This window comes from Microcebus murinus, chromosome 8 (genome assembly GCF_040939455.1).
Source record: "Microcebus murinus isolate Inina chromosome 8, M.murinus_Inina_mat1.0, whole genome shotgun sequence".
NCBI classification, from domain to species: Eukaryota; Metazoa; Chordata; class Mammalia; order Primates; family Cheirogaleidae; genus Microcebus; species Microcebus murinus.
Window position 1 is genome coordinate 51,353,219 of NC_134111.1, and position 12,085 is coordinate 51,365,303.

At 33.0% G+C, this 12,085-nt stretch overlaps 1 protein-coding gene across 3 annotated transcripts in view; it reads left to right on the forward strand.

Annotated features, from left to right (window-relative positions):
• The window catches only part of MAP3K20 (mitogen-activated protein kinase kinase kinase 20), a 171,157-nt gene that overhangs the window by 75,690 nt on the left and 83,382 nt on the right, over window positions 1-12,085 (forward strand). For all 3 annotated transcript variants that reach the window (XM_012781959.2, XM_012781957.2, XM_012781961.3), the window contains exon 3: window positions 2,817-2,904. In XM_012781959.2, coding sequence (XP_012637413.2) covers window positions 2,817-2,904 — 88 coding nt within the window. The remainder of the gene's footprint in view (window positions 1-2,816; window positions 2,905-12,085) is intronic.

Genomic DNA, 12,085 nt, shown 5'->3' on the forward strand with positions numbered 1-12,085 from the left:
AGTATCACATTTTATTGATCCATTCATTGATCAATTGATTTATTGATCAGATGATGATGAACACTTGGGTTGTTTCCACCTTTTGGCTATTATGAATAATGCTGCTTTGAACATTGGGTACAAGTATCTAAGTCCCCAGGATAGCATTTGCAAACTGAGAAATGTGTAGCTCATTTATATAGTAAAATTAAGTGTTATGTATTTCAAGTGTTCACTGAGATTATTATTTCAGTGTTACTGAAGTATACACAAACAAAACTAAGAATTAACTCGTAGCTATTATATACCTGTGAAATCAAAACCAATTTTTCAATTACATAAAAATAAAACTATAAAATCAATATAATTTAGCAATTTTCATCAAATTATATTTACTGAAAATAAATTGCTTGTATTGGCTTTAATAGTGTAAAAAGATATAGTTATAATTTTTGGCATGATGGACCATTATTTTTAGCCTTCATCATTATTATGTTTCCTTTTTAACAGTGAACTCATTTTTAAACCACTAATGCATTATTTTGATGGGCAGTCCATTTGCTAGAGTAGCTCAGAGAATAAATCGGGAAAACAACAATTCAATGAAAAATTTTTACTACATATTTATTGCAACAGTTTCATTAATGAACTGTTGCAAGGAGGTGCCTATAAAAGCAAATTCCACAGAGTATATCTGTTCACTATCAGGTACTGATTGCTGTAATGCAAGTTTTAATAATTTAGTTAACCTCATGCTTGTTTCTGTTGGAGCTTGTTTGAATTGCTAATGTCATGATATCCTTTGACCTTCATTTATTACAAACACATCACTTACTTATTCAGACTGCCTTTGCTTTCTGTTGACCCATTTCCATGAAACCAGATAGCACTCTAAAATATTATGTTGTTTTTATGATGTTAAATCACATTCTTAGTTTATTAAATAAGAACCTAAAGTCTTATTCCATGAAAATGTCTTTACTTACAAATTATACTGCTCAAAAGAGTATTTTTGTCTTCATAATTGTAAAAAATTAAAATATGAGCGTAACAATGAGACATAGGATAATGGTTGTTATTTTGACATTAGTATTTTCCTGCCCAAGAGCTGTTAGACATACCAATTTACCAATACCTGGAAAGATAAATCCTATCTCCTCAAGGTATTCCTTGGTAAAATCTTAAGTGCAAACATGGAAACTATCTGGAATACTGGAAATCCCATCATCCCAAATTATAAATTGGTCATCTAAGAATTCAGAATATTCTTGTGTTTATTCTTTATTGGTACAAAAATTTTTAGTGGTCACAGAATTCAGATACCCAAAGAATATACCAAAGGTTAACACTACCTAAGTTTGACAAGTACTGATCCAAACATTAACTTTATTGCCGTACTCACATTGAACTCTAATGCTTTACTCAGCAAAGAGTTGATCTGCTTTTTAAAAAATAGTTGTGTTGCCTAATTGATGCATTTTCTTCCTACTGGAAACCAAATATGATGAAGAAGGTTGCTTGATGGGCACAGAAGCTTTATACACAGTAGGCACTCAATGAGTGTTAAGGAATTGTTTGGTTAGGCAATGACTGCCCACTTCAACATCTCTACTATTAAAAGAAACACACTGTCAAAGCAACCTTGATAAGTACCTCATCCAATCAGTGATGATCTTCTTTCTGTCTACTCCATATTAACCCTATGCCAGCCCTTAAACTCTGTTTTCTATGTAGTTACACCACCTTCAAAACCAGTTTCACAGGATGTGTTTTTAATGAAATCTTAACTCTTATCCTATGAAAAAAAAACCAATAGCAAATAACATAAATTCATAGTGTGTGGATTCCCAAAGGGAAGTCCTTTCTCTGACCAAGGCATCTTCATTTTTGTTAATTGCTGATGTTCTTCTTGATGATCCCCTTTCTGGAGTGAGGATTTATAAATCTCTTCCATTCCTGCCAAATATTTTCTTTTAAAAATATTAAATCCTTTCTATATTTAACTTACATGATTTTATACCTCATTGTAATTATAATTCTTCATTAGCGATATTTTTCTCAGTAAAAGTAATAAAATGTTAATGAAGATATATGATTTATCTAGAGATTTTCTTTCTATGGACATTAATATATTGGAATATCTCTATTTTTTGTTTTAAAAATTAATAAAAAATTAATTTTTGTTAATAAAAATAACATTTTTTACCATTGTCATTCTTTAGTGTAGTTTTCTAGTGTTTAATACAGTTCAGAGTGTATAAATATGACCTCCTATCAAGTCACCACCAAAGGTCAAGACTCCACCTTTATATGTGTACAGTGCCTTGCATATAGAAGGAGAGGAAATAATATATTTTGAATAAATGATTAGATAAGTAATATACGCAGGTATTACCTGAGTCTACTTCATTAATATTTAAAAACCCCTACTTCATTTTGACTCATCCAACCAATCAGCCTTGTGCCCTCCCAGAAGAGACAGTATGCAGAAGAAATATATTTGACTATTAGGTAGAGGCTTCTACTGTCAATAAATGTGGTATCCCACCTATTTAGTGATCCTCCTCTGCTGTTGGTCATGCGGGCTTGCTGGTAAGTGCCTCTTTTACTGCCTCTTCAACCCCATTTCCTTTTTGAATTTTCCGAAAGCTTCAAAAAAAATGTTTAAACTTTTAAGAATGCTCCTAAAGACAATTTTATCACCCTCACATACCTACCTGTTGACACATATATCTTTGTAAATGTATGTAAAACAAAATTGAATAGGAGCCCTGTTTTTATTAGACTATTATAAATGTGTCATTTTATGCAATTTTTACATTTTATTTTTTGTACAGGCAGAAATACTCAGTGTCCTCAGTCACAGAAACATCATCCAGTTTTATGGAGTAATTCTTGAGCCTCCCAACTATGGTATCGTCACAGGTAGGAACTCATTATTTGACTTCTTCTTTCTTTCCCCAATTACCTAGCTTTAGATTCCTTAATATGCTAAAATGCTTAATATTAGATTCAGTCATGAATTGTGTGCTACTGTCAGATGTCACTTTTGTTGCTATAAAGCATTAATAAAACTGATTATATCAATATAATTAAGAATGGTGTTTCCACTTCTACCCATGTTTAATTGTGCTAATTATATCTGCGTAAATGCTATTTAAATGCACTCACAGCTGCAATACCAATATTTAAAGGTGCCATTTAACTAAAATTTCATTTAATTAGTTGAAATGAGAGATGTTTTTTGTAACTCTGTGACCTTTTATAAATTAAGATTTCTTGAGCTATTCGCATTGTAATTCTTTGCAAGGCATTTTAATCCCCTTAGAGTGTTCTTTCCTCAAGGTCTCTGACGTGAAAACAATATTTTTCAGGTTTGGTCAACTAAGTTGGTAATGACCTTGATCTAAATTATCACATAATTTGCAGCAGCAGTCTATATCTGGTGGAAATACCCTTTCCAAAAAAGAGCGTGTAGAAAGTTTTGCCACATGAAAACACAGAAAGTCATACATTTTAAATACTTTATGCTCATATTTTTATTTATAGTCTAGTGAACAGTTTTAGGTCTGTAATAACTATAAAGTTCAATTTATAAAAAATAACTTTGATTAGATTCTTTATCTTGGCAATACTTTGATTAAAAGAAAAATAAAGAAGAAAACTTTAAAAGATTAACCCTATCTTCTTCCACTGTAGTGACAAGAACCTTATTGTCTTTATAGAAAATAACAGTAAAACACCCTCAGTAAAAAAAAAAAAACCCTTAATTGTATTAGGTACTTTCTTACAAATTATCTCACCTAAAATTTACAATAACCCTTTGACATTGGTAAAATAGTTTCTGTTTTACTTAATAAGAAACTAAAACTCCAACTGAAGCCACTTTCCCGACATCTAGCTAGTGGTAGAACAAGAGTGGTATAAATTTTTCAAATTGATTTTCTGCAGAAGCTATGCTTCTTACCTGCAAGTTAGAAGGTTCTAGAAGGAAGACTCACTGGAGCTCACTGGTTCTTAAGTTCAAAGGGACATGATTACTGTTAATTTCCATATTCTGATGTCAGGTAGTTTAACATGCTTTTACTCTAAGTAGCAATTTTACCTAAATTCTTAAGTGGAGGGACTTTTATCCCCAATTTGCCATCTATGATCTGTGCCTGAAATGGGACATGTAGCAATTTTTATCTTGAGCCCATATTTCCTATTAATGTGAATACCCAAGAATGTGTTGTATTGTTAAGGGGGTACCACACCTAACCTTTTAGGTCAGATTTCTGATTTCAAGTTAAACCTTTCTTTGACCCAGTTACCATATGGCTCCTTTTTTTCAAAGTTTATTGTGTTTAATTTTTACTAGTTATTCAGATTTAGGTTTTCTCATCCTCATTTGCAGCTGATATTATTCTTATCTAGCAGATGAAAGTGTGTGTGATACCAAAGAGATTAGAAGCTCTGCTTCTCGTTTTATATCCTTGATATTTAATGCTTTTGAGAAGATTTCAGCTTAAGTAACTCAAAGGGCTATTCATCAATTTTTCTAGTTTCTTGAGATGAAGATGAAGAGTAGAAAAAGGGACTTGAGTTATGGTGTGAATTCCTTTTTCCAAGAGTTTACTCTCAGTCCCAGGGAGGATATGAAACACATTCATTCTTAGCCAGCATATTCAACCTGGGTTATCTTATGTAAAAGAGGGAGGAAGAATCCAAGCAGTTTGAGGAGTAGGCTTGATTTTATTTAGTTCTTGTATCAGACTAGCCAGTCCTTTATTTCAAGTATCCCTTTAGCATTCTTTACTCAATTCTACACCTACCCACATTCTCTGGTTAAATTGATGAGTTCTTTATGGATCTATATCTATTTCCCTGCAGAGCCAGTAAGTAAGCAAGTGTTAACATTAAACATTTCTTTAAAATAACTTAAGCTTCAGAATTGTGAGATAACAGTAAATTGTACATAGGTCTCTTATTGACCTGTGAGGTTGATTTTTAAAGAGACCTATTAGCCAAGTTTTGGTGGTTTAAAATATATTAATTGGATATGATTATTTTTGTACCTAGAGTTGTTAGTTTTGGCTAAATGTTTGTTTATGTGAACCTTTTCAACAGACCCTCTGCAACATTAGGATCAAGCCATGCTCTATGCATGGCTAGGAGGACATATGTCACCTGAGCCAAATAGGGGAATTAAGAGATCATGTGGATTAGGGGTGATAGCACTTAACCTGCCACTTGAAGTGAACACAAGTCTTAGTGTGAGGAGGTTAGGAATAAAATAAAGATAGGCAGACAAATAGACCCTGATCACCCAGCCTTGCTAGATACCCCTCCGTGAACCTCCTTGTCTTTATGGGGTGTTGGAGGCTGTGAGGAAGAAACTTGAATGTCTTGAATCCATTCAACTTGAATTTTTTTGTTAATAGAAAAGGTTATTACAGCAGGTAGCTGCTGTCACTGATACCAAAGGCTTGAAAGAATGCTTTATCAGAGTGATGGAATGGAATGAGCACTGGAATGGGAATTGGGAGATGTGAGATTGTGTCTAGATTCTGCCAAAGCTTCATAGATGGATCACTGATGATCTCTCTGTCTCAGTTGTCTCATGTTGAGTGAAGGGACTAGAATAGATGGTCTCTGGGTAAGAGTGTGTATGTGTACACTTGTGCATGTGTGTTTGCTGAAACTTTTCATCACAGATTTGTAAAACCTGCATATAAGGGTCCCTAGGGAAGAGTCTAAAAGGTCGCTGCCAGTTTATTTCCTTTGGAAGGGAAATGAACATCTTTCCTCCAGTGCTATGAGGAAATGAGGTCACCAGAGCTGCAGACTCCAAAGTCAAAAGAAAAGATAAAATAAGGGATCATTTTTTTTTTTTTATCTTTGGAAACCTCTTCATTCTGTACTACTCCTATTCTTTTAGTTTTTAAAATATATATACTAACAGAAATACTTGAGGAACCTCTGGGAGACAAAGGAAGGAAGGGATTGTTAGATACTAGATCACATAGCTCTTTTGTAGCAAGCCGGATCAAAGGGGAACCCCCACCCAAAGTATCTGGTAATCTGAGAGTAAAGAACGGATGGCAGACTGGGTCCCAGGGTTCTGAGGAAAGTGACTTAGGATCCTAGAGGCCTAGGGAATTGCATCTTTGTGCTCAGGGGCTCTTAAGGTTTTTCCTATTCTATATTATCTCTTATCAAGACTCTAAGAGAGGGTACTAACTCTGCATGCTTTGTCAGCAGGCCCAAACTCTCGTTAAATGCAACCATGGAAAATATGTTCATTTTTAAGTGCCCAATCTGATTTCCTTTAACTTGGTCTTGATTTATTTTAAGCACAGACACATCTAATTTGCATGTTTTTATATTGTGCTGCTTATTTCTTATTACCAATTAGAGACAAGTGTCACATCGTATTATAACCAATTCCAGACATTTGCTCAAATCCGTTTGTTCTATTAGTTATAATCCAAACTAAACTTGATCTCGGTGTTATTTTATTACAAAGAGATTTCATGGTAATGGTATTGATTTCAGCAATACTGATTATATGTTTACATTTTTCAAAGCCAGCTATTGTCACCATAAAACTCAAAGGGAAGAATTGTCTTAGAAATCAAAAAGAAATGTTTGCTTAGTGTGGTTCTTAATGACTTTTTAAAAATTAAAACAAATGCTTTTATACTAAAGTCCAATGAACTACTTTCTTGAGAGAAGTGGTTTGAAAAGCATATAACCATATGTGTATCTGCTGAGTCCTCAATTTCCAATCAGAAGACCAAAAGGATAAAAGAATTAAATGTTTATTTAAAATATTAATATGTCAGTTTAACCACCCACATATTTAAAGATCACATTTTATATGAAATAAATGTATTAGTATTGCTTTTCTTGCGACTTCACATTCATGAAACAATTCCATTTACTCAAGTGTCTTCTACATCCATTATCATATAATGACTTTTTAAGTTATCTTAACATGGTTTTTAGAGTATATTATCTTCACTGTAGTCAATGTTCAAAATATAGTAGTTTTTGGTTCTCTGTATGACACTGTCTCTGGATATTTATCTTAAGCTACAAGTACCCAATGATGTAACAGGATTGTTGGATATTTTAGTCCCGCATGATAAATTTGTAACCATAACTACTTGCTTTTTAAAGTGATCTTTAGAAGACTTGTTTCCAGGGACATCCCATAATTGCAATTGAGAGCTTATAGTTCCAGGTTTAATTACTCTGTGTTAAATTTTTTTGCCCGTTTTTGTTTACATTTTAAAATTATTTATTTATTAATATTTTTATGTGCGGTACCTGGGGGGCAGAATCTGGAGGAAAAGGAGGAGGTCCAGGCTCACCACTTGTTTCCCCCTTTTCTTCCCTCCCTCCCTTCCATCCTTTTTTGTCTTACTCATGTAGGTCTTTATGAGCCTTCAAAAACTAGCTTTGATTAAAGTACTCTCAATCTCATATATTTTCCCCAAACAGTGTTTTATTGTTGAAAATAAAGTAATTGAGAGAGTTTCCTAAAATATGAAAGATTTTGGAAGTACCTGAATATAAATTGACTCACTGTTTTCTGAGGGTTAATTTTTTTGGTGATGGAAATGAACCTTACTTTCATATACAGTTATTCTCAAAGGTCATGAAATAATCTACCAAATGCATTTTAGTAACCAGAAAAGTTTTAAATGATATATCACCAGAGATGTTTTTATTTATAGAAAGCAGCTTGCTTGTCTAGAATATATGGTAGGTAGTATAGGCCAGGGGTCCCTAACCTATGGTGAGTTGTATAATTATTTCATTATATATTACAATGTTATAATAATAGAAATAAAGTGCACAATAAATGTAATGTGCTTGAATCATCCCAAAACCATTCCCCACTCCCCAGTTCATGGAAAAATTGTCTTCCATAAAAATGGTCCCTGGTGCCCAAGAGGTTGGGGCCACTGGTATAGGTTACTAACACCTTTATTGTTAATTGGGCCAAGCTATTTAATAGTAAAACTTAAAGTTCTTTTCTTCTTTGCTATTCCTTTATTAATCTAAGATTATCATTACTTTATGCTATTTGACTGATAGTTATTATATAATTTGATGTCAAAATAAAAATTACACACACACACACAAAATGTGATTCTTATCCAGTGAGATAATTAATGTTTTGCCATGAGTATTAGTATTATTCCCAAGGAATAATTTCTCATGATAACATACATTTAATTGCATGAATCAACTTTAGTTTCAGAGTATTGTTCTTACCTATGTCTTTACAGATAGAAAAAGCTATTTTTTGAAATTACAGACATTAACATTATGATGACGCTAATTATTATAAATCATTAAAGCCCTGATGGGGTAATTCTCGGCTTCCCCAAAATGAAACTATTCTCTAAGTTGGCCTGTAATATGTAAAAAAAAAAAAAAATTTCTGGAAGGAACTTTCAGCTGTGGATGAAGGAACTTTCAGCTGAGGAGGTCAGCAAATCCTCTTTACAAAAAGTTTCTATAAGTCTGGACAAAATTTTCAGCACTCACCAAAAGCATACCACAATCTGAGAAGTGTGTATGCTTGGAAAACCACGGAATTTTGGATGCTAGTGGGAATCAGGAGTGCTCTTGCCTGGATTGTTCTCATTTTTCTCCCCCTGCCTCCAACCCAGCTCAGTCAGCACAGAGGGCAGGCCATGAGGATTGGCAGCATTGTTGCCACAGTTGAAGGGTACTCACTGGATTTGGAATAATGAGTCATGCTCACATCTAGCAGCATTGTCAGTAGAAGTGATGTTCTGGGTGGCAGGCACCAGGGATGGCTAATAGCTCTATTAGTCTGCACTGAGGGTTGTGATTTAGATAAATATAATCCTGGCCGAGACCACACATATGCAAAACAAGAGGGGAGGGGGCCCAAGTATCTACATATTCCTTGTAGATCCTTGTAGGTCACATGTATGCACATTTGTGAAGGAGACAAAAAAAAAAAAAAGGCCAGTGGAAAGTAAAAACCTGGACAGACTTGAAAACAGCCTGAACTTTGAATGTACTCTCACTACTTAAATGCGGATTCATGAGCCCAAGGTATTTAAGCACAACTTCCTTATAATCATTGCCTGATCATTAATCTATGCAGATATAGGACAGCTCCTAAAAGGCTAGGCTTAGAAATAAAAGCAAGGTTTAAAAAAAAAAAAAAAATCTAAGCATAGCTGTCAGCTGGGTACACACTGTGGGGGAGACAGATTTAATAAATTTACTCCAAGCAAGTTAATAAACAAACACAATCAAGAAAAACTTTCAGAGGATAAAGTTAGAATTCAGAGTTGCTGTTAATTCATTATCTAAAGTGCCCACTTAAAAAAAAGACATGCAAGGAAACAGAAATGTGCATAACCTATGTTCAAGCAGAAAAGCCATCAATGGAAATAGTCTGTTAGTGTCCACCACAGACATTAACACACAGGGCTTTCAGAGCATCAGTATATGCCAAGAACATAAAGGAAACTGTGTTTAAAGAATTAAAGGAAAGCATGAAAGTAATGAATCAATCAATAGAGAATCTCAGGAAGACAGAAATTATTTTTAAAATTATTTGTAAAAAAGTGTGGAGGGGGGCACCCAGTGGAAATTCCAGCATTGAAAAAGACAATATTCAAAATAGAAAATTCTCTAGAGTGACTTAACAGTAGATTTTTACTTAACAGTAAATAGCACAAGAAAAAAATCAGTGAATTTTAAAGCTAGATTAATAGAGATTATGTAATTCAAAAAACAAAAAAACATTTAAAGAAAAATGAAAAGAACCTCAAAGTCCTTTGGGACAATATCAAGTATACCAATAAATGTATAATTGGAAAGAGAAGAGAAAGGGGATCAAAAAGATATTTGAAGAAATAATGTCCAAAAACTTCCTGAATTTGATAAAATTCATTAATGTACATATTTGAGAAGCTCAGCAAACCCAAAGCAGGATAAATGCAAAAGAACCAACACTAAACCATAGTCAAACTGTTGATAAAGATGAAGTAAAAATCTTGAAAGCAGCAAAAGAAAAATAACTCCTCATGTACAAGGGAACAGCAATAGGATTAATAACTGACTTGACTTCTCATCTACAGTAATAGAGACCAGAAGGCAACAGAATGACATTTAAAGTGCTAACAGAAAACCGTGTATCCAGCAAAATTATTTTTAACAAAATAAGATAAAAATAAAGAAATTCTTGGCTAGAAAAATGAGAGAATTTGTTGTTAACAGACCTGCTTTATAAGAAATACTAAAGGAAGGCCTTGAGGCTGAAAAGAAATGACATCAGATAGTAATTAAAATTCATAGGAAGAAATAAAGAGTATGGAAAATTTCCAGTAAATATGTGGCTTAGTATAAAAGATTCCATAAATATATTTATTCTTACTTCTCATAACATCTTTAAAAACATAAGCGTGAATAAGGCAGGGTTTTTTTTGTTGACTTTCATTGACTTTAAAACGTGTGTGTGTGTGTGTGTGTGTGTGTGTGTGTGTGTGTGTATCACAATAGCATAAATGATAAGGGAGGGCATGGAGTTATATTGGAGAAAAGTTTCTATATATTACTGTAATTAGGTTAGTGTTCATCTAAAGTAGATTGTGCTAAATTTGATGCATTTTATAATCCCTTGAGCTACCACTAAGAAAGTCATTCAAGAAATAATAATCAACCAAGAATTAAAATGATACATTAAAAGTATTTAACATAAAAGAGGGCAGTAAAGGAGGAACAGAAGACTGAGAAGGACAAAAGATGATATAGAAAACAAAGGGCAAATGTAAACCCAACCATATTAATAATTGTGTTAAATGTAAATGGTCTAAACACCCCAGTTAAAAGGCAGAGATTGTCAGACTGTATAAAAAAGAAAGATACAACTATATACTGTCTATAAGAGACATACCTTAGATTCAAAGGTACAAATAGCTTGAAAGTAAGAAGATGGAAAAAATTATACCATGCAGACAAAACCATCAGAGAGTTGGAGTAATTATGTTAATTTCAGACAAAATAGACTTAAGAAATATTGCTAGAGACAAATAGGGCTATTTTAAAATGATGAAATAACAATACATAAGGAAGATATAGTTATGGTAAATGCGTACACACCTAACAACAGATCTTCAAAGTATGTGAAGCAAAAACTCACTGAATTAAAAGGAGAAGAAATAGGTAATTCAGCCATAACTGATTTCAATATTTGACTCTCAGTAGTTGATAGAACAACTAGACAATCAACAAGGATATAGAAGACTTGAAGAACACTCTCAACCAACTCTACCTAACTAATATGTAAAGAGTACATATTTTTTCAAGTATATATGGACCATTCTCCAGGATACCTCATAAGGGAGGCCAAGAAATACAAGTTTCAATACATCTAAAAAGATTGATACTATGCAACATATGTTTTCCAACCACAATAGAATTGTTAGAAATCAACAACAAAAGGAAATCTGGAAAATCTCCAAATATTTGGAAATTAAACAACACACTTATAAATATCCACTGAGTCAAAGAAGAAATCACAATAGATTTAAAAATATTCTGGACTGAAAGAAAAGAAAAATGCAACATGTCAAAATTACAGAATACAAATAAAACAATACTTACAGGGACATTTATAGCTTTCAATACCTATGTCGAAAAGAAAAAAGGTCTGAAATGGATAACTTAAGCTTTGACCTAAACAAACTACAAAAAAACCAAAATAGAACCAAAGTAAGCCAATGAAAGGAAATAATGAAGATTAGAACATAACTCAATAAAATAGAAAACAGACAAATAGAGAAAGTCAGTGAAACTAAAAGTTTGGTCTTTGAAAAGATCAATCAAATTGACAAACCTTTAGCTAGATTGACCAAGAAACCATAGAAAAGATACAGATTAACAAAATCAGGAATGAAGGAAAGGACAGAACTATCGCTCCTACAGAAGTTAAAAGTAAAGGAATGTTATGGCTAACTTTATGTCAACAAATTAGACAATTTAGATGCAGTGATATACAAATTATCAAAACTGACTCAAGAAGAAAAAGAAAATCTGAAGAGATCTATAATAAGTAAAAAAAAAA